Here is a 23,144-nt window from a genome sequence, read left to right as displayed (position 1 = left end):
CAGCTCACGTTACCACAGTACACAGTCCGGTAGGTTCTCTTTCCCTGACTGCGCTGAGTAGATTGGATGGACACACAACAAATGGATATTGCTATAACTACAGGCTAAATGAACTACACACGTGGAAACAATCAGGGGTGGAGAAATGGAAATTCCAGGGAGGAAGTGAAGTGTCTGAAACGAGAGCCAAGGTCAGTACACAAAATAAAACAGGAAGTAAAAAATTATTCCTCAAAGACGATATAACCTTATCTGGCTTCACCAGGTTCTTGTTTTGGGAAGTTTTTCCTTACTATTACTGAGGGTGGTGGGCAAAGGACGTCACATGTTGTTTTCATGAGGAATTTTGTGATTTGTGAATATGGGCTATACAAATGAAGATTGATTGATGGAGTTACTCTACCCTGGATGTGCCTCACTTGTGTTTCGGTCTTAATCACATGTTGACAGTTAAAATATTTAAAGTTTTGCCCCCAGGATATAATGTAGGACCATACAGTTCCTCAAGCTGCAAGCTCTGTGCACAGCCTTCTTTCATCCCAGGAAATAAATGCAATTACATATGTACTGTATGGTTAATACTAATCTGACAGCAGAATTTGTGCTGTGTTTAGTTTGTTCAATGTTCAATGAGGCAAATAAAACCTCAACAACTGTTCTCATATTGTTCTCTGTAGTTACAGGGTAACTTAGAAGTATATACAGACAGTGGTACATCCCCCCTTCTTACATTAACTTACAGAGTAACTATGGGGTATGCGGATTGTAATCTTAAGCGCAGTTTTATTTTCCCTTGTTAAGTACCCCGTTGTTATATTGTACACTAATATAAATGGTTAATTTGGTTCTTGTTAGTGGCAGTTATAGTACATCAACATTTTACCCACAATAAATATAGTCTATATAGTTATGTCCATCTTACGTATTATAAATAAATAACATGAGTTGTTTTAAGCCTAAAAGTCTGCAACCAGAAATGGCTATGCTAGTAGACATAGTGATACGAATGTGCAACCCAAACGTGCCCTTGTGCGGTTTTCTGGTGTGTCTGTGCGTACGTGAACGCGCCTCCGAGGAGGATATCAGAGGACTTTTAGGATATAATGGTGTAAATGACGCCGTTTCGGAAATTTAAATGTCGGGGCTTCCTGACACTTGGATGCCACCACAGGAGCAGTATGGAGGCATGTTATGTTTTTTCTGTTGTTCTTTTTACATCTAAAGCAGGGGTCTTCAACGTTTTTCAGGCCAAAGACCCCCAAACTGATGGAGAGATGGAGCAGGGACCCCCTACTATATATATTGTATAAAATTGTGTTTTATATTAAACTGGGCCTAGTGCCATGTATAAACATAGCTACCCTGTCATTGTGCATTCAATACTAAGCTAATCAAATAATACACAGGTTCATATATTCATGTTTTTATTTTAAACATGTTCTATTTTTTTCTTTGACAAAGGTATCTTCTTTTGAATAATATTGCAGCGTGCATCCTTGTGTCTGGGATCTTAGTCAGCTGGGGACTGAATAGGCTCTCGGCCAATCACGGGGAACCTGACAGAGCCAGCGTGTAACATGCGGCCTCGTGATTGGCACAGCAGCGATAGGGGCGGGTCCTCCTCTTTGTGTACAGGAGGCTTGGAGGCACAGGTCTAGGCTAGTCTCGTGCTGTGAGTGAACCGGTGCCCAGCTTGAGAGAGCTCCTGTGTGTCGCTGAATGTGTGCATTGCTGACTGAAAGATAACGTCTTCTACCTCCATTCATCCATTCGCTACAACATGTTGGATTCATGTTAATGTGTATTTAAAGACATTTAAATTTGTGGAAAAAAAAAAAAATATATATATATATATATATATATAAAAAAAAATTTATTGTCTAATCAACAGAAAATGTCGCGACCCCCCTGCAGTACCTCTGCGGACCCCCTAGGGGTCGCGGACCCACTGTTGAAGACCTCTGATCTAAAGTATTGGTCACTATTTACTTCAATTGTATTGGATTTGGCTGCAACACTGTTTACCCCTGAGACTCCAGAAGTGTTTTGTGGACTCAAACACTTCACCCACCCCTCCATCGGCATAGTGAGTGAATTTTCATTTTTCTATCCCTTTAACCTGAGAGCCCATTTAGAAGCTTCTTCTGAGCTTTTAATCATACCACATCCTGTACAGGGTATTTCTGAGTTAATTCAGCTTCATGAAATTGTAGAGGTTCAAATTCCCATTTTTTACTCAGGACATTTAAGACTTAAAATCAACAAACAATGATGCTTATAGTGGGGTATTAACACGTGTAATATTTGATGAGTTTCTTTTGAACTGTCTCTCGTCTACTCCTCTCTTCCCCTTCTTCACAAATTTAGGAACGTAGAGAATTACATAATGACTGCAGTCTCACACAAGCTGGAGAAATGTGATGTTACAGATGTTTTAATGATTTACCGCGACCTACATATGCTCCACCTTCAGAGGGTTTCTTTCTTGTGTAGGGAGCTTTGTTCTACTGGCTCAAGTTTAAGATGGCATATTTTACACCATATATCAGCAGTCTAATGTTAATTTAAAAAGTAGGCCGGACACGCCTGTCTCATAGAAAATAAATATGAAGTACAGAATAGGTAAAAGACAGTGTAATTGCTATTTGTTGCGTTTTTTTTACATCAGAAAAATGTCACACTATTTTCATAAATGAACAATTAGGGTTTTTGTATCAGCAGTCTCACACATTTTTGTTGTACAAGTCTATTTTTGAGTAACATATAGTGTAAATTGTGTAAAGATTTTCTGTCTGTGACTGTAAATGAACTTGTCCTTGTGGGTTTTCGGCGGTATTAGCAAAAGCGGCACAAATGGACGCGTAATAAAGGAACCGCAAAAAGAAAATATTGACATTGTTTTTAATGGTGACATGAGCATTACAAAGCAGGAGCAGACATCATCATTGATTCATTCACATATAAAGTCCCTGATGAAACAATGCATTGTATGGCTTATTAAAGCATGCTTCGTGAGCACAGATGATTAAAAGAATAAGAAAGAAGATTTTCTATCATTTGTTTGGGGCAATTTCCACATGGAGATTGTGGTTAAAGGAATTAATATTTTCTCTGGTGCAAATCAGGAATAAAGTAGAGGAAATCATATTCAGTTACAACAAAAGGGAACAAAGCTCTACACATTAACCAATAAAAGTGTTTCAATTGCTGTAGTAAATATAAATAGAAACACTCAAAAACATATTGTGTTCCCAGTACTGTAGAGGTGAAATTATTTCTGACAACTTTAATCTCTCCAGTGAACATGCAGGTCCAATGTGCGTCAATCCTTATCATTTTAAGATTCTGAGTGAAAACGCTCCAAAACAACAGCTTGTCCACTACAATAAGCTTCAGGTTAATCAGGTAAAACCCGGTTTTCTGACTTGAGTTCTGATTAGAAGCTGTCGACCAATGATTGCATCAGTCCAACAGATACTTTCTGACACTCGGACTCTTCCACTCAATATGTCACTCAAAGACTAAAAAAGGAACATACAGATAGCCAACAGTACTGCATACTGGACTCCTGCACTGCTTGGGGTATCTGTACCCATATTCAGTCACAGGGTTAATACTATTTGTGGCCATACTGGTAAATCTGTAGTTATAATGCACTTTGTGTAAGCAACAGTGTAGTCTAAGTCAGCAGATGTCAGCTTCCCTCCTGACTGATCAAAAAACTCAGACACAAGTGTGAAGTGTGAAACTTAAAATTCTTAAAATTCTCATAAAACTATACAGAATATCATAAACAGCTGTTGGATAGCATCTTCACACGGTCTCATTTAGAATTAAGGTTCTTGTTCTCGATGGACAAATGTTAGTGCCAAATAGAAAAAACTTAAACAAATGTATTGAAAGGATCAGCGGTTGTATCAGCATGCACTGGAGGGTTCAGGGTTTCATCTGGAGGTGGAGAAAGTGCTGACAAACCAATGAGAGAAAAGCTAGCAAAATGCATTACATTTAGATAAATCATACCAAATGTCAAAAGGACAACAAACTGAATATGTGAAGGACTGCACCTCATTCAAATTATTGTTTTATAAAGTCATATAATGTGCATACTTCAGCATTCTGCTACTATATTTATAAAATGGCAAACTTCAGGCTTGATTTGTGTGATTCCATCAAATAATGTCTCACTCCAGTTTTTGGTTTTGTAAACAGTAACATTCAAAGAAGTCCTGGCTGTCCGCCTATAGAGACTATAAAGATACAGTATGTAAGCATCAGTAAACTGCAGTGTTTCTTATCAGAAGATGAGAGGACAAAACGTTCACAGTCAGTGAGCCTGTTAATGAATGCATGAATCTAAGACTGATTCACTTTCTGTATATGAGGATGTATGTGCTTGTAAAAGGCCCATGACTCTCACACACCACTGTTCCTCTGTCTAAAGGTATGCCTCTAAACATTTCTAAACGTTTTGCTTTCTTATCTTTACATTCCTCGCTTGCGCAGACACTCATCAATCAGATAAAATAAAAAATAAATAAACATGTTAGACTACATAGAATACATTCAAGTACATCACTTCCTCAATACTGGAATGCAAGCAGGGTCTGCTTAAGGAGCTTGCACCACTCTACAGTCTAGTTGTTGACTGACTGTGTGGTTTGTGGGCTACAGTACTTCCATATAGCATTTTGTAAGTCACCACATGCATCTCAACCATCTCTGGCCTGATCAGTGCACAAAGGTGCAAACTGGCTCTATGGTGTTGAGAGTTTCTGGGGTAGTTTGAACAGTCGTGGAGCTCCCTGGTAACCTCATCTCCCACTTGTCTGCCCTTCTAAACCCACTGACTGTCCCAGATCACACTTGTGGTGACCCCATATATCTCAGGTGACACATCGGTTGCTGGAAGGTCCTTTCAAAGTCTTCAGAGGCTGTAGTCCGCTTATAGTGCAGTGAGGGTGCGGAACAGCTGAGTGAAGCAGAAGACGGATGCGGTGAGCGCCGTGCACTGTTTGGCGAGCAGCTTGGTGCTCAGGTCCTGGCAGCTGCGCTTGCTGCTGGCTCGTTCTGCTGCCAGACAGAAGTCCCTGAATGAGCGGGCCACATCTGCCAGCCCGGCAACTGCCTCCGCATTCCTCCGGTCACACCTGTCGCAACCAGAGAACCACAGGCATATGCTGGCCAACTTCACCAGGGTTCGGAAGCTGTCTCCCAGGGAGTGAAGCATTTCCATGGGGCTCTGCCCAATCCCCACTACCTTCTGGCAGCTTGACATCAGACTCCGGGCCTCCATCTGGAGCACCCGCTTGTTCTCTGTAAAGTGAGCAGGACAGGTGTCCCGGGGGTGACGACCTCCGTGACCTGCCACTGATCGGCCACTACCGCTACTCTCTAGAATTGAGAGGAGCTGGTCCACTTCCACACGGAGTTCTTGAAAACCCGCAGGGGGTTCTAGATGGCGCTGCTGACCTAAACGACTAATGATGTCCTTGTGCATTTGAGAAGGGAAACAGTCAGAGGTGTCGGACAGCGGGGAGAGGAGAGGGCTGAGCTCAGAGGTAGAGGAGGAGAAGAGGATTGAGCGTGGAAAGGAGGGAGAGTGGATGGAGGAAGAGGAGAGAAAGGAGGGAACAGTTGGAGAAGTCATGAGAGGAAGAACTGCTCCTGAAGTCTGAGTCACACCACTGCTCTGTGTGCGGCAAGAGAACTCATAGACAGTCAGCTCATCGTCAAAGCTGTCACCTCCACTAAAGCAGTTGGTATAGACCACTGGGCAACCACAAGTGTCCAGTGGGACCTGCAACCCATCCACAACAGACTCACATCCAGATGTTAGCACAGACCTGCAGCCAAACTCAGACTTTAAGGGCGCGGTAGTCCCAAGCTCGGCTGGAGTCTTTGTCTCAGATGGATCCTCACAGATCGTAAACACTCTGCAGCCTGAGGAAAGTGTTTTTGCTGAGTCTGAACTCTGCTCTGAAGGTCTACAAAGACCCATCAAGGGCCTGTCGCTGCTGGTCCGTCTTACTGTCTGTGACTGATTATGAAAAGGAAGTCCTGCCCTATTTAGATTCTGTGTGGTCACCACAATTGGAGGGGGAAAGGAAGTTGACTGATAGTTCATTTTATAACCTGAATTGTCTTCACCTGGGGTTGTGACCATGTTCTGTTCAGGAGCGAGTTTTATGGGGCCAGGGGTGTCTACCGTCATGCCTGAAGTATCCCTCTGGAAGCTGTTCACAATGGGGGCTGGAGGCTCGGTTATTGGTCCTGGTGTGTGCTGGATACTGTGCAGGAGCTGATGATGGTGTTTGGGTTTGGGCTCGGTCAGGACAGGCAATGGAGAGTTTACATCTTTGACCTCTAAACCTGAATGACAAGTGTTTATTGGAGTTGTTTCCACAAAAAACTCACCGTCCACCTCTGATCCTGTAACTGTTGTATCTGAATCGTCTGAATCTACTGATTCTGATATTGTGCCCAGTTCACTATCTATAGTTTGGGTAACATCATGAACGTCTGTAACTATGATGGCAATCTCAACATTGTTGCTGCTGCTGTCCTCGGCAGGACTCTGGGCTCGATTCCCCACACCAGTCTGGTGGAGGGTTTCCTGGGAGCGCGATAAATAGAGGGGCAAATTCTGAATCTTACCCCTAAGTGTTGAGGCAGATAAGCGGCCCATGATGCTGTGGGAACAGGCCTGGAAGCGGAAGTGAGTTGGAGAGGGAGGCTCTTTGGAGAGATCATTGATCATGTCTGTGTTCACCTTCACAAAGCTAGGACTAGCTAAACTGTTGTTAGCGTCAGCACTTGGCAAGGTTGAACCACTTCGGGCTTTATCCACTTTTTGATTTGAGTATGAAGCATTTACATGTTTGACGGCACTTTGCGATCCAGAAGCTGAATTAAAGGTCGGAGATGTGATGCTAGTTGCAGCTCCAAGCTTTGCTGTGATGGAGTTTATAGCACGAGTGTAATCAGAATTAACTGAATGAATGCTTGTATGAGCTTCAGTGTTGGTTGGAGACTTTTTCCTCATTTGTGACTCGCCTTTACCTGCAGTGACAGACTTAGATCTGAGGCAATGCTTTGAAGCCAAACTGCAGTCATCTTTCTTGTCACTTAAACTAGAATTTAAAGAATTACTCAGCTCATCATCATCGAACACATTGTCAGAATTGGTGCTGTCGCTAACTTCATCGCTTGTAGTCATAGCAGAATTTACAACACCAATAGTTTCATCTTCATTAACACTGGTTGTGACCTGTAAATGTAATTGTGCTTTGTTAGTGTGATTTTGTTTGCTAAATGGTGTCTCCTCAGAAGATGCTTTGCTTGAGGTCTCCACATTTTTGCTTCTGTCTTCGTCACTCACCAAACAGTCACTTTGGGATTTGTGAAAAACTGCTAGTGGAGGTAGAGGAGAAGAAGGTGGAGGGGGTGGTGGTGAGTATGACATGTCACGCACAACTTCAAGCATATATTCCTCTACACTTGAGTTTAAATCTTGTGTAGTTAGATGAGATCCCAAAAAGCCATTACTACCTTCTATCAAATATTTTGGCAGTGTGTTGGCTTCTACTTGTTTATCAGGGCATACGAGTGGTCTCTGTGAACTGTACCCTCTCGCTGCTTCTATCTTCTCTTCCCCCATGTCTTCCTCCTTCTGTAACTCATTAACAATCTCCGGCAAAAACATATGACAAGTGAAAGGCCCCTTCCCGGACACACCTGTCGTCTCCTCCTTTTCTTCCTCCTCTTTCCCCTCACCCATCTCCTCCTGTCCCTCCCCTTCCTCCTTTCCATCACCCCTCCGATCAGCACTTTCCTTCCCGTCTGGATCCACCCGGCAGCGGACGACTGTAATAGTTGGTGACGTAGCCTTCACCTGATCTGTAACCGATTTGGATTCCATTGTGTCAGGTTCCATCTCCATTTCTTGTGTCTTGGTCCTGGAGGAGGGCTGTGTCTCTATGGCCGGTTCATGGGACCCAGAGGCAGAGGGAGAGCCAGGTCCATGAGAACAGGCTTTTGACAGGATGGGTTTTGACTCAAGCTGAGCTGGTTCACCTTCAGAGTGAGTCAGAGAGGAGACAGTCGGGCTGGGATTCTGGCTTTGCTCTGAAGGTTCAGGATCTGAACTCAACATCTGGGCATCACTATCTTCTGCTAAAAGGTTTATATGAAGCCCATTGGAAACAGGGTCCTGCTTTGATTCTGGATCTGGTTCTGGATATGACACCATGGAGGTATAAGTGGTTTCCATGAAGGAGCGACGCTTGCGAGATCTTTTTCTAAGCTCGAACAATGTTTCTCTGCCTCCTCCTTTTTCCTCTCCTCCTCTATTGTCCTCTGTTGCTCTTCCAGCTTTGTCTCCATGTGTCACTCTGATGTCACTGAGGCTGAGTGTACTGAGCAAGTCCAGCTTCATCTCTGTGGAAATATCTGCAGGACAGCAAGAAAAGGCTCCGTCAAAAATGTCTTAAAAGAAAGTACGATGTGAATTAAAATTAGCTTTTTATGGTACAGAAAGCTTATTGGCTCCTCCTGTGTTCATTGTACAACAACAGAAAACATGCTGAATTCTTTTAGTGACCAAATGTATTGCATTTTCTTGGCTTTTTCAGTTTTTATTTTGGGATTATATTGTTTTGTCAATGCATATGGCCGGACCTTCTACTAAGGTATGTACATTTTTGTGGAATTTTAATATCTCATCCTTCCTATGATACGTCTTTCTTTCACTGTGTAATGAAATACTACTTTTCGACACACAAAATTGTCCCCATTGAAACCCATTAAAACGGCTTTTTATGATTTTGGCATATAGGTAAAATACATACTTTTTCCTGTATAATGGAACCCATAAACCTAATGCGTCTCATTTACCAATATCTTCTTAAGAATTTTCTTAACTTTGTTCTTAAGAAGTTTCCCAAGAAAACTCTATGTCAAATTCATGAAGAGTTTATAATCCTAGTGATGTTTTCACTAGTGTTTGATCCTCTAAATTGTACAAATTGTTGTTGTCTTTACCCTAGAACGGGCCCTTCATGTTGAAATACTTTATATTTACATTGGCAGGGGGTCCTCTCTACAGAGGCCACCATGTTTTTTACAGTAGCAAAAACTGGACAAACTAAACACCTTTTGAGTTTTTATGACAACTGGAGGCTACCACAGGTTGTCTTTCATGTTTGGAAGGGGGGGTGAGGTGAGGGGTATTCAGCTGCAACATGCAACATCACCACTAGATGTCACTAAATTCTACATACTGAACCTTTAAACTGCTTGCATCTGTGTTCTTATATTAACAAATACCATGTCTAATTAGCACCTACAGACCTGGGTGCGGTGCTACCTGTGCGGTGCGGTTGCATCTCCTGAGCCATCACTCGTCTCAGAACAGAAATAAACAGGCCACACTGGGACTTAACATTTTAAATAAAAGCTGTAGCTGTAAAACTATGGAACATGTGACACATTTAATACGTAAACACCAGTGTGTAAAACCTAAAGATGGGTGACTATGGTTGTGACTAAATATTCTTCTCTTCAACATGTTCGTGTTTAAAAAGCGTTATCTTTTGCAGTATAGGTCAAATATTCTGTGTGTGTTCATTTAAAAAAATTATAATGTGCACTGAAACTTCCATCGTGGCTGAGTGGAGCCTGCAGGCACTACTCTGGGCTTAAGAAGTACAGCTTCTCCTCTGTCTTCCCTCCAGGTAAAAAACTATTATTTCTGTTTTTATTTTCATTATATTTTCCCACTTTAAAGTTAAGACAGAAAATACAACATTTACCCTTTGTTATGAGGTATCAGGTCTCAATTAATTCAATAACATAATTTACATTGCATATTTTACATGATTAGGGGGTGCACAATTAATGAATATATAATGTCAGGTCTTTGACCAGTCATTTAAATTAATTCCTTAATCTGTCAAAAACTGCTAAAGTACCTGGTAACTACATCAATAGTGGAGTAAATTTGTATCTACAAAACTCGAGTATGTGCACCTAACACTGGGCAGTGGGTAATGGATGAAGTGTTGTAGCTAATCTGGCAGGAGAGCATTGAGCTCTAAGCCGTTTCTTGATGGTTATTTGGACCACATCCAACATCACTGTAAAGTGTGGCCATTTGTGACGTCTGCTGCTTTCCTGGCAATGATGTTACTTTAGTCTAAAATACAATGTTGTATCACTATTGAGAAGTAGACGCTTTAGCCACTAGATGGTAGCAAAAGCAGATTTTACAGCCTGTACTTTTATCACTCTCAGGACAATGACAGTACGACAGTAAATGTTTATGAACATTTGAATACGAATCTCAAACAGCAATGAAAACTCAATCACCTTTTGGCAGGGCCCCTGAGGTTGGGTCTTCATGGGAGGTGAAGCGATCTCTTGCGTCAAAAAACTCTTCGTCAGAGCTGCTGTCTCCAAAGCCTGGAGGTGGCTGGAGGATGGGGATTGGCTCCAGCTCTTCAGCCTTATCCTCATTTCCCTCCACTTCTTCGCAGTCCTCTCCCTCATTATGATATAGGGGGCGGGGTAGGCTACGGGCGCTGTCTGGGGTGATGCTGGAGCAGAGTTTGTAGTAGCAGCGAGCGTCGCTCTGGTTGAAGTTAAACACAAAGTCCATGTGGGAGGAGTCAGAGGATGGGGAAAGGGACAATGGATATTCTTTACAACCACCCTCCCCACTTCCTCCTTCCCCTGCTCTTCTCACTGACTGGTCCATTTCTTTCAACATATCCCTCCTCCTCCTCAACTCCTCTTCTTCATCTTCATCATCCTCACTGGCCTCAGGAGGGCTCGGCAAGAAGTCCATGAGGCGAGAGAGCTCAGCGAAGCACAGGGAACTCTCATCAGAGCAGGGGTTACTTGAACATTTTTGGGCGTGGTGAAGGTTCTGAGAGGTGGAGATAGGTGCGATGAGTTGAGGATCAGCTCCATCGCCTGACCTCCTGCAGCGTCCTCCTCCCCTGTCCTGACTTGTGAAGTGGATGAGGGGGTGGGAGTGAGCTGGTGGTGGGGCGAGGAGGTGAGGCTGGACATGTCTATGAAAATAAGGATTCAGTTGAAGAGGAGAGTGGATGTGTGAATAGGTTTGTGAGGGAACATTTAGGAAGCTGGAGGAAGAGGAACACAACAGTAAATCATCTTCCTCCAAAGCATCAAGGGAATCGCTGGAGGGGCTGTTGAGGACACGAGAGTCAGTTTGACAAGAATCTGATGGTTCGGACGGCTGGTCCTCTACTACTTGCACCTCTTCTCCAACCCCAACCTTCCCCTCTTCCCCCACTTTTACCTGTTGTTCTTGTGAGTCATTGTCTGCTACTTCAATCTGTATTTGTCCAACATCCTGCGCTCCTTCTGTCTCCTCTTGGTGTTCAGTGTTTTCAATCTTAGCCTCATTATTCATATCTAGCAGAGACTTTTCCTTTTCAGTGTCAGTATCTTTTTCTTCATTTGGTTTTAGATTTTTATCTTCCCAAGATTTAACTCCCTTTTCCCTATCTTTGTATCTCCTTTTGTCTTTTCTTTTTCTTCCATCTGGATCAGAGGAGGATCTGACACGGGGGCACAGCCTCTCGTTGAAAGACACCAGGCTGACTAGTGGTTCCATGTCCAGGTCTGAGGAGTCATCTGAGTTGCTGCCACAGCGGGAGACGTAACCTACGAAAATGAATGAAAAAGAAGACTAGATTAGAAACCAACTTTAAGGATGACATAGTGTTGGGCAATGTCTGCAAAATTGGCAAATGACAATGTGTCTAGTGAAAAATCAAATGGACGATGGTATGGAAGGGGGGGTTTACTAACTTTTACACAGTGTCTTACGGTGACCAAGATGTCTCACACAAGTGCATGAACAGTAAAAAATGCTAAAGCCACAACACAAATGCAAAAGCAACACAAAGATGTTGAGAATGAAATGAGCAGAGATACCTGCTGCAGTCAATTCATGGATGTTTGGGTCAATTGAGCGGTCTTCATTTTTGGATGCTCCAAGCAGCTGTACGGTAACACCTCAAAATGGTAAGCATCTCATTTTAAGCGGTTACTGACTTGTCTGGTTTTTCACAAACAACGGCTCACTGGTTGCATTAAGTAACTTTGCTCATTTCATGGTGAAAATTCACTCAGTTCTATTGTGTGTTTTTTTTCATTTTATGGCTTTTTTGTTTTAGCTTTTGCAGTTGTGTGGCATTAATGTCACTGTCATTCTCCAGATGTAACTTTCATTGATATCATGTCACAAGATTAATCTTGGGATGGGCTCAACATCATGATGACTGTCACCATCTGCAACGGATGATGGTATTGTCCATCTGCCCAACCCGAGAGCTACGCATTAATTTATTGCTGTATATTTCTGTGTAAATGTGTTTTCCTTGTACCTTCCTCAGCAGACACTCTGTGCTTCCTGGGGTCATCTATCCAGGGAAAGATGTTGAGGCTGGGGTCAACAAAAACTCGACAGTACCCTGCTATTAGGCAGGACATATCTTTGGCTGCCACTGACTCCAACAGCAATGTGATGGGCTTTGTGTAAGAGAGAGGAGACAAGATGACATGAGATGAGATGAGACACGGAAAAAGAGAAAATAGATAGATGATGTTGGCAGTGGAAAGACAATGAACATACAGTATTCCTGTTGTAATACTGATGAAAAAGCAATTCTACCTTTGTATATACTGATGTCTCCACATCATGTACACAAAATGATATTTGCAGGCCATGAAAACAATGTAAAGTAACTTAAAACAACTACAAGGGTAGGTCATTTTAAGGTGAAAAATAATTAGCGGTTTTCTAAAGCTATTACAGACATCCGGCAGGTTTGATTAATTAGCATTCAGACACCAAAGAGGCTACGTTTTCCTGCTACAGTTTCCAAACTGTAGGCGCATCACAAAAAGCAACATTACACTTAATGATGTGTAAAAATACCAACAGATACAAATACATACACTGCACAAGGGTGAACGAATACTGCTAATTGGTGCTCAACCTTATATGACCCATCTTTGTAGCAGTGTCTGGTTCAGTTACTTAAATGTAAAAGTGTTTAGTATTTTGTCTGTGTGTGTACTCCTGCTCTTACCTTAATGTCCTGCAGGTATATTTTGACCAGGCTGACCTTGTCTGATTCAGGCAGCAGCTCAATGCGTGTGATACAGGTGAACTCTGTAAGGGTAGACAGGATGCTAAGCTTGTGGTTGACCACCTGGCTAACCCCATACCGCGCCCCCACCAGCAGGGTCACCATCGATTCCCTGTCCTGGAGCTTCAGGGTGGGAGAGGGGTTGTTTAACAGAGGGACGGAGGAGGAGAAATTATTGGGAACTTAATCAACCAAATCTCAACAAAATTAATATACATGTTCAAATAATAGTCCCAAAACCTACCATCATGGTGGCACTGAAGGATTTGCCTCCAAATGACTTGAGCTCTGCCAGCTCCTCCAGGTAGTTTATCCGTGCCAGATCGACTGCCACGCCCTTCTGCTTGGGATCGTGCTGCGATTGGCTCTTCTTCATGTGGTAGCCGATGGCCTTCCTCAGATCCTTCTCTCGCATGTTCCTCAACAATGTGGATGACACAAAGTTCTCAATGCCCCACGTCTTCCTGGAACAAACAAATACAGGTATGAGTATAAAAGACTGTGAGAGAGCTGAACCTGATGTTAGGATATGTGCAAAGGAAAGGAAGGAATGTAGAGTAAATTGTAAGTTAAACGTTGGAATTCCACCTGTATTTGTTGGTACTGTATACAGCATGCAGCCTACAGTATTCCTCACAGGAAAAGGAAGTATTTGATGTTAAGACAGAGAGGAGTTGCCTTTTGAAGTAACTGGTAATAAAATTTTCAAATGTGAAAAAACAACAGAAACATGGTGTAAATGACATCGTTTCTAGTCGAATTTGAATATCAGGGCTTCCGGACACTTGGATGACACCACACGAGCAGTGTGGAGGCATTTCATGTTTTCTTTACGGTTGAAAAATCTATTTACGTGAATTGTATTGGATTTGGCTGCAATGCTGTTTACCGGCTTCTATTACTTTATAAATGTTCTAAAACACTGTTTGCGCCGTGACTTCATTTAATGTCCCCTCAACACAATTGTACCAGCATGGAACCCCACTTTGTCCTGGGATCTTGACAAGAGGAAAACCCTAGGTTCACTGTAGTTTAAATTAATGGCTGTAAATATGTGTTTATGTCTCACGTGATGATTTTCAGGTTGGTCTTTGATGACTGTCCACAGCTCGCCAACCTCTCCTGGATGTGCAGGGCAGCGAGTCGCAAGGCAGTGTTACACCTCATCTCTACAGCAAAGCGCTCCTGCAGCACATCATTCACTCCCTAAGACAAAAAGATAGTGACAAAAACAGTACAAGTGGTGACAAGTAAATAAAAAATGTAAACATTATACTTTGAGGATATTCTTCTATCCATGTTTTTTAATCAACTGAAATCAGATGTTTCTTTCATACAGCGTAGTGTTTTTACAGTTCTTGTTCACTTGTGAAGTGTGTATGTAAGCACAATTAGACAGGAATACAACTTTTGGGGATTTCAACGTGTGTGTGTGTATGTGTGTGTGTGTATATGACACAGGGAATTCAAAATGACTAAATCTGTCAATAAAAAATTTAGCTAAATTAACCGCTCTGCGGATGTACTTCTTCGGCTACAAGTGCAATTACTTTTCCAGACTCATATGAGGTCATCGTGACTTTGACGTTTGACCACTGAAATCTAATCAGTTAATCTTTGTGCTCAAATTACAACTGATCAAAATTTGAAGAAATTTCAGAAAGGTAGACTTGACATATCATGTTAATCTGTGAGTGAAAATTTGTGCCAAACTTGAAAGGATTCTATTGAGGCTTTCTTAAGATAATGTGCTCACGAGGAACAAAGGGGTTTTGTGGGGTTACACTGACCTTGACCTCCAAATTCTAATCAGGTCATTCTTGAGTCCGAGTGAATGTTTGTACAAAATTGTAAAGTATTACCTGGAGGCATTCATGAGATAATACGTTCACAAGGCAAAAGAAGGTGCTTTGTGAGGTCACAGTGACCTTGACGTTTGACCACCAAAATCGAATCAGTTCATACTTCTGTCAAACTGATAAGAATAAATTTCCTCAGGGCGTTCTGGAGCTATCTTGTTCACAAAAATGGGATGGAAGACGGATAAGCTGAAAACATCTCTGGCAACTGGCATTCCCCAGTGCAGAGGAATAACAACAGAGTGAAACTCATTGTTTTTTGTGTTTGAAATTGTTTTCTGAAGTCCATTTGGAGGCCAAAAAAAATTGTTTCGTTGGATTGTATGCCTCTGACAACCATTGCACTTCATCTTTGAGTCCAAGTGACAACTGATTGAAGAAATTCCTTCAAGGCAGTCTTGAGATATGACATTCACATATCACATTCATTTGTACCAAATTTGGAGACAATTAAGATACCACCTTCCAGAAAAAACATAATCACACTTTGTGAGGCCACCGTGATCTTGACATTTGGCTATCAAAATCAAATCAATTAATCCCCGAGTCCAAGTTTGTGCCAAATGTGCAAGGATTCTTTCATGGCATTCCTGATATATTGCATTCACTAGACAAAAAAACTGTTTTGTGAGGCCACCATGACCTTGACCTTTGCCCACAAAAATCTACTTAGTCCATCTTTCAGTCCAAGTTAGTATTTGTTCCAAATTTGAAGAAAATACTTCAAGGTGTTTTTGAGATGTGGCATTTTGAAAAATGGGACAGACAAAAACAGAATGACTCCGACCACTGGCTGCTACCAGTGCCAAGCCCAATCACTAACTAACTTTACACATTTCACCAGGTCTGATGTTTTTGCCAAATTTGGTGAGTCTACAATTATCCTAAGCCAATTGAACATACATTTTCATTGCATAATAATCATGCCAGGGAATGTTCCAGCCCTGGTACCGCTGGTGCTTGGGCCCTAATAACCATTTCTAAAAGTTGAAGTTTATAGTCATAACATCAAACTGGTTGTTAATAATAATGTCACTTTTATTTTATTTTTTACAAGCAGCTTGTATGTGGCACTGTACCCTCTACTGGAGGCACTGCAATTCCACACCCACTGCATGTAATTTAAAACATGCCATTTATGTAACAGTTCTACTGACCAGAGGCCCAATTTTTAACTGTTGGTGTGAGCCACTTCCATGCACATGCATTCCAACATTCTGAAGACAAGAGAAACTGGTGATGCTGACATGAGGTGGTGAATTGAAGCCAGATTAAAGATCCACTTAATTATGAACATTAAACCAGCAGTGTTATTTGTGGTTATATAGCTGTTCCATTCCTCCTGCAGAACCCCAACAGCTGCAGACTCCAAGGTACCAGATGAGGATCATACAGCTCCAGTTAAGTGCAGTCTTAACCTTTTAAAGCTCTGTCTGGATGATGAGACATAAGGTTAATATACTCTTCTGACAGCAGTGGTACATTTAGTTAGTATTTTCATTTTTTGAAGCAAATAAAATCTCAACCACTGTTCTCATATTGTTCTCTGTAGTTATAGAGTTAGATATACAGTATATACGGTGGTAGATCCCCCTTCTTACATTTACTTACAGAGTAACTATGGGGTTTGCAGGGTGTAACCTAAAGCACAGTTTTATTTCGCCTTGTTACATTTAAGTACCCCTTAGTTATAATGCACACTATTATAAATGGTTAATTTGGTTCCAGGTAGTGGCAGTTATAATGACAAAGTACATCAAAATTTCCCCCAAAATAAATATAGTCTATTGAGTTATGTCCATCTTATAATTGTTCTAATGTGAGCACATAAAAGCCTTGACCATCTCGACCATGTATTATAAACAAATAACATGAGCCACAAATTAAAATATCAACATACAGTTAAGTGAATAAATAGAATAAAACCTCAGCGTTAGACAAAAAACCTGATGTAATACAAACAAACATTATATGTGATATATCTAGATGCCTTCCACAGAAACAAAATTGCAAAATAAAGCTGATTGAATGGTTGAAATCAGTTGAAGTAGGCAGCAGGTGTTGATCACGGTAGCCTTAAAATGGCAGAAAAGCTGAACATTTCAAAAAGTATGCTGAGTTTGAGAAAGAAAAAAGAGAGCAGCCATACTATGAAAGAGCTGAAAGTGTTGATGTCTGAATGGTTGACATCGGTTGAAGTATGTAGGAGTTGTTGTCGGTATATGTGCTGTACACCGTCAACATTTTTCCGTCACACTGCTATGTTAAACATTTCATTGCTCTGATTGGTTGCTTTGCGACCACTGATGGAAATGAGAAATGAACGATAAGGTTTCAGAAACATTTTAAAATTTGAATTGGTCTGACAATGCCAAACTAGTTTCATCTGTCTACCTGCAGGTAGAGGTATTCGAAGGCCCTGGGATCCTCCTGCATCAGAGTCTGGAAGTTTTTGGGCATGAAACAAATGCGGAAGAGACACCTGTAGTCATGGGCCTCTTTCTTCTGGACCACCTGGACACACACACATGCACACTTTCCATCAAATATCCTGTATTTTTCAATGCAGCTAAATACTGTCACAGATTTGATATGTATATTTTATGAAACATGTAAAATAATTGTTATTAGTTTGTGTGTGTGTGTATGCATTTGTGTACCTGCTGAATTCTCTCCTCGTCGTGTAGCAGCAGTAGTTTACTGATGCTGTGCTGCTGCTCCAGCACCAGGGAGAAGAGTTCAATACGGCTCAGAGAAAGCTTTTCCTTCAGTGTCATCACAATGTCCTGATGCACACAGAAGATCACAACCTCAAAGACAATGTTTTACATCATGAAACATTTGCTGAGCTGGTGGATGGAATTTGAATACTACTTTATAATACAATATGAAATTGTTTTTATTGTATAGTTTTAATTTAATATGGATTTGACAATAGTGCCTATAGTTTTTGACCTAGGTTGAATAAAGTTTTTAAAAATGTTCTTCCACACTTCATAAGCACATTATGTACACTACCGTTCACAAGTTTGGGGTCACTTAGAAATTTCCTTATTTTTCAAAGAAAAGCACTGTTTTTTTCAATGAAGATAACATTAAATGAATCAGAAATACACTCTATACATTGTTAATGTGGTAAATGACTATTCTAGGTGGAAACGTCTGGTTTTTAATGAAATATCTACATAGGTGTATAGAGGCCCATTTCCAGCTACTATCACTCCAGTGTTCTAATGGTACATTGTGTTTGCTAATCGCCTTAGAAGACTAATGGATGATTAGAAAACCCTTGAAAACCCTTGTGCAATTATGTTAGCACAGCTGAAAACTGTTTTTCTGGTGAGAGAAGCTATAAAACTGGCCTTCCTTTGAGCTAGTTGAGTATCTGGAGCATCACATTTGTGGGTTCGATTATACTCTCAAAATGGCCGGAAAAAGAGAACTTTCATGTGAAACTCGCCAGTCTATTCTTGTTCTTAGAAATGAAGGCTATTCCATGCGAGAAATTGCAAAGAAACTGAAAATTTCCTACAACGGTGTGTACTACTCCCTTCAGAGAACAGCACAAACGGGCTCTAACCAGTAGAAAGAGAAGTGGGAGGCCCCGGTGCACAACTCAGCAAGAAGACAAGTATATTAGAGTCTCTAGTTTGAGAAATAGACGCCTCACAGGTCCTCAACTGGCAGCTTCTTTAAATGGTACCCGCAAAACGCCAGTATCAACGTCTACAGTGAAGAGGCGACTCCGGGATGCTGGCCTTCTAGGCAGAGTGGCAAAGAAAAAGCCATATCTGAGACTGGCCAATAAAAAGAAAAGATTGATATGGGCAAAAGAACACAGACATTGGACAGAGGAAGATTGGAAAAAAGTGTTATGGACAGACGAATCAAAGTTTGAGGTGTTTGGATCACACAGAAGAACATTTGTGAGACGCAGAACAGGTGAAAAGATGCTGGAAGAGTGCCTGACGCCATCTGTCAAGCATGGTGGAGGTAATGTGATGGTCTGGGGCTGCTTTGGTGCTGGTAAAGTGGGAGATTTGTACAAGGTAAAAGGGATTTTAAATAAGGAAGGCTATCACTCCATTTTGCAACGCCATGCCATACCCTGTGGACAGCGCTTGATTGGAGCCAATTTCCTCCTACAACAGGACAATGACCCAAAGCACACCTCCACATTATGCAAGAACTATTTAGGGAAGAAGCAGGCAGCTGGTATGCTGTCTGTAATGGAGTGGCCAGCGCAGTCACCAGATCTCAACCCCATTGAGCTGTTGTGGGAGCAGCTTGACCGTATGGTACGCAAGAAGTGCCCATCAAGCCAATCCAACTTGTGGGAGGTGCTTCAGGAAGCGTGGGGTGACATTTCTACAGATTACCTCAACAAATTAACAGCTAGAATGCCAAAGGTCTGCAATGCTGTAATTGCTGCAAATGGAGCATTCTTTGACGAAAGCAAAGTTTGAAGAACAAAATTAATATTTCCAATAAAAATCATTATTTCTAACCTTGTCAATGTCTTGACTATATTTTCTATTCATTTTGCAACTCATTTGATAAATAAAAGTGTGAGTTTTCATGGAAAACACGAAATTGTCTGGGTGACCCCAAACTTTTGAACGGTAGTGTATCTCACATGGAACCCCCAAAAGTATTATATTTTCAGGTATCTGTCAGTCTATGATAATTGTAAGGTATGAATGGATGTCTGTATGGTAGACTGAACATTGTACAGTACCTTGACCGTGGTGCTGGGTTCAAATTTAAAGGCCTTGGTCTGCCCGTTCTCCAGATAAACCTTCAGAACATTAGGCAGGAAGAGCAGCGAGTTACCCTGCAAACCAGACATGGGTCCAGGTCAGGGTCAGGGTTTAAAAGAAGGTGTCAGATAAAAATATGTGCATCGTAAACCTGTTGGCTCAAGAGGATTATGGGTAACAGACTTACAGAGACAGATGACATTAAATGGATTTGTATATGTTAATAATAATTCTATCATCATTATAATCTTGCTGACAAACAAACACATAAACCTGGACAGGGCCAAAAAAAACCTCTTTGGTTACCTTGGAGGTAAATATTAGATGCACACTCTACAGATTATAACATACTGTACTTGCAGTAAGTAACAGAGACATGAGTAATTTTCAGCTCTTCTCACTGAGCATTTCTCTGCACCATATCCTCTGGCCTGTTTCTGTCTGCAGGGTTTGTTCTCTGTGGTGACTCATCTTTCCCTGCCTCATTCCTGTTCTCTTCAGTTTTTAGAAAGTGTTTTTATGTATTGACAGTGTAACTTTTAGACAACCCCCATCTTCCATCTTCCATTTCTATTGTTTTGTCTTCTTTTTAACAACGGTGACACAGCTCACCCCCTCCTTTATCTCTGTCTCCCGCTGCCTCTCTCTACCTAATCTGAGGTTTACTGCCTTGTAATCACAGACATAAGGACTGGAGGATGAGGCAGATATCGATCAGTGTTTTCCCTGTGATTAGTAATGGGCACTCCAGGCTCTGTGGTTTTCCTCATCCAGTTCTTTTCACATCCGCTAGCAGGATGAGAAAACTGCAAAAACATCACTCCTCACCATAGTGAAAAGCTACGCACTAAAAATAACGAATGTCATTTCAAGCACTGTCTGTTACACATTTAGATTCTATCAAAATCTAGGAAAGCTTAAGTTAGTGGTTTGTGAGAGGTTCTAAGACAACCAAGATATGTAAAAAGATGATTAAAGGAATAACGAAAAATAGATATGATTACGCTACACAACATAATATATTTTTCTTCTATAGATCTGTCCGAACTCACTTCATTCCTCTCTTCATCCAAAACAATTGTTTTTCCAGCCAGTGTTTTATCATGAATAAACAGTTCCATATTAAATCAATTCTGATCTGATTCAAACAGGCTACATACCAAAGCCTACTTTTGACCCAAATGTTTTAGCTATTTATAGACCCATATCAAACCGTCCATCTATTTCTAAACAGCCTTCTTAAACCTGCGCAATATTATGAAAATTAGGGACATCCGGTCTTAGAAGGATGCTGAGCAACTCGTCCATGCATTTGTTACCTCCAGACTGGATTACTGTTATTCTTTAGGATCAGGATGTCCCAGTAAGTCTGTGAAAAACCTGCAGCTGGTCCAAAATGCTGCAGCACATGTGCTGACGGGAACTAGAATAAGAGATCATATTACACCTGTCTTAGCTTATCTACATTGGCTCCCTGTGAAAATACTCTTGTGGTTCCTACAGCCTGCCAGAGTAGAATCGGAGGAAGAGCCTTCAGCTGCCAGGCTTCTCTCCTGTGGAACCAGTTCCCAGTTTGGGGTCATTCTTCTCCTTCTGGAGAGAACTGCATCCTAAGGTTTCTTTCGTGCTGCTAGAAGTGACATGTAATGATGCCATGCAGGGAGTATTCTGTCCTCAGCTTGGTTAATGTGGAATGGCACCATCAGCTGGACTTCAAGAGTGAGAAACAGAAAACTGGAAACAGGCAATAGATGGCACTTCTTCTGTCTGTTATTTGTTTGTCAGCCATACAGCAACAGCACATGCATCATCACCAGTGTGGTCATCATCAAAGCGATCTTTCAATCCTGGTTTGTTGGAGGTTTCCTTGTTCAGTTTACAACTTAAATTATCTCTCTAGTTTCATATCCAGGCAAAATTGGTATGTACAATGAAATATCCTGAACTGAATCGATATTCGAACAAATCAAATTGAACCCAGCCCTAATTAAAAGTTCAGTGTGTAAGATTTAGGTGAAAGGGATCTATTGGCAGAAATTGAATATAAAATAATCCTGTTTTCACTGGTGTGTTTCATCTAAATTGTAAAAATTGTTATTTTCTTTACCCTAGAATGGGCCCTTTATATTCAAATATTTAATATTTACATTGGGAGCTGGTCCTCTCTACGGAGGCCGCCATTTTTTTACAGTAGCCCAAACTGGACAAACTAAACACTTTTTAAGTTTTTATGACAATTGAAGGCTACCACAGGTTCTCCTTCATGTTTGGAAGGGGAGTGTATTTAGCTGCAACATGAAACTTCACCACTAAATTCTACACACTGAAAGTTTAAAAATTAGCAATGTATATGTGAACTGTATAATGGGTGTATTATTGCGGTGCCAACATGCACAGTGAAAAATTTTGGGTGCACCTAAATTATGTGTATGTTAAATTTAGGATAACATTTTTAAATTACCTCCTCACCTACAAAGCCCTAAATAATATGGCATCATCATACCTTAAAGAGCTCATCGTATCCAATCACCCCACTAGATCTGTGCTCTTGGTATTCAGGCTTACTTGTTATCCCTAAAGTTTCTAAAGTACAAGCCAGAGCCTTCAGCTATCAAGCTCCTGTGGAATCATCTCCCAGTTTCAGATGACAGACACCCTCTCTACGTTTAAGAGTAGGCTTAAAACCTTCCTTTTGATAAAGCTTATAGTTAGAGCTGGTCCAGGTCTGTCTTGGACCAGCTCTTAGATATGCTGCGATCGAATTAGATTGTCGGGGGACACTTGACACATGGAGCGTTTCTGCCTTATCGCGGTTGCTGGCACATCGTGGTGGTGGATCGTGGTAGCAGCTGATCATGGATTATGATTACAACTAAATTGCTTAAATACACCTCTCTATTTATGTTTTCTCATCAATGTTGTAAATATTGTTATTTTGGTGACGTGCTAAGCTACACGTGGCATCTATTGCACTTCTGTCCGTCCTGGTAGAGGGATCCCTCACATGTGGCTCTCTCTGAGGTTTTTGTTAATCTTGTTAAGCCCTATAAGACAAATTGTGTTGAACCTGGGTTTTAGCATCAAGGTAAACAACACCAGCAAAACATCTTCTCCAACTCACCTGACAGTGCCCATTTACTTCCACCTCCTCTGCAAAGTGAACTTTTACAGGGTTGGATCTGAGCTTGGCCCTCTTCTCCGGTGTGATGAATGATGACTTTGGGCCCTGTAACGAATACAAATCAATAAATCAAGTTGTCATAGTAATTTTTATATAATTAATTGTCATTGAATTTGGATGTGTGGGGTGTATTTTCAGTGAAGTATATGAAGTGGTA

At 41.3% G+C, this 23,144-nt stretch overlaps 1 protein-coding gene across 4 annotated transcripts in view; it reads right to left on the bottom strand.

The window, feature by feature from the left end:
- Window positions 1-3,992: 3,992 nt before the first annotated feature.
- LOC117760665 (FERM and PDZ domain-containing protein 1) overlaps window positions 3,993-23,144 on the bottom strand; it is a 44,228-nt gene continuing 25,076 nt past the window's right edge. For 2 of the 4 annotated variants that reach the window (XM_034583865.1, XM_034583873.1), the window contains exons 7-16: window positions 22,928-23,032; window positions 19,785-19,880; window positions 17,707-17,832; window positions 17,441-17,560; window positions 14,257-14,393; window positions 13,432-13,651; window positions 13,128-13,310; window positions 12,420-12,564; window positions 10,369-11,694; window positions 3,993-8,451 (exon numbers count right to left, since the gene is read on the bottom strand). In XM_034583865.1, coding sequence (XP_034439756.1) covers window positions 4,946-8,451; window positions 10,369-11,694; window positions 12,420-12,564; window positions 13,128-13,310; window positions 13,432-13,651; window positions 14,257-14,393; window positions 17,441-17,560; window positions 17,707-17,832; window positions 19,785-19,880; window positions 22,928-23,032 — 5,964 coding nt within the window. In that variant the 3' untranslated portion in view covers window positions 3,993-4,945. Of the gene's footprint in view, window positions 8,452-10,368; window positions 11,695-12,419; window positions 12,565-13,127; window positions 13,311-13,431; window positions 13,652-14,256; window positions 14,394-17,440; window positions 17,561-17,706; window positions 17,833-19,784; window positions 19,881-22,927; window positions 23,033-23,144 lie in introns of those variants that run through there. The other 2 variants (XM_034583883.1, XM_034583892.1) reach the window with 2 other exon arrangements.

This window comes from Hippoglossus hippoglossus, chromosome 1, assembly GCF_009819705.1.
Source record: "Hippoglossus hippoglossus isolate fHipHip1 chromosome 1, fHipHip1.pri, whole genome shotgun sequence".
Classification (NCBI taxonomy): Eukaryota; Metazoa; Chordata; class Actinopteri; order Pleuronectiformes; family Pleuronectidae; genus Hippoglossus; species Hippoglossus hippoglossus.
This window is presented reverse-complemented; position numbering and strand designations above follow the sequence as displayed.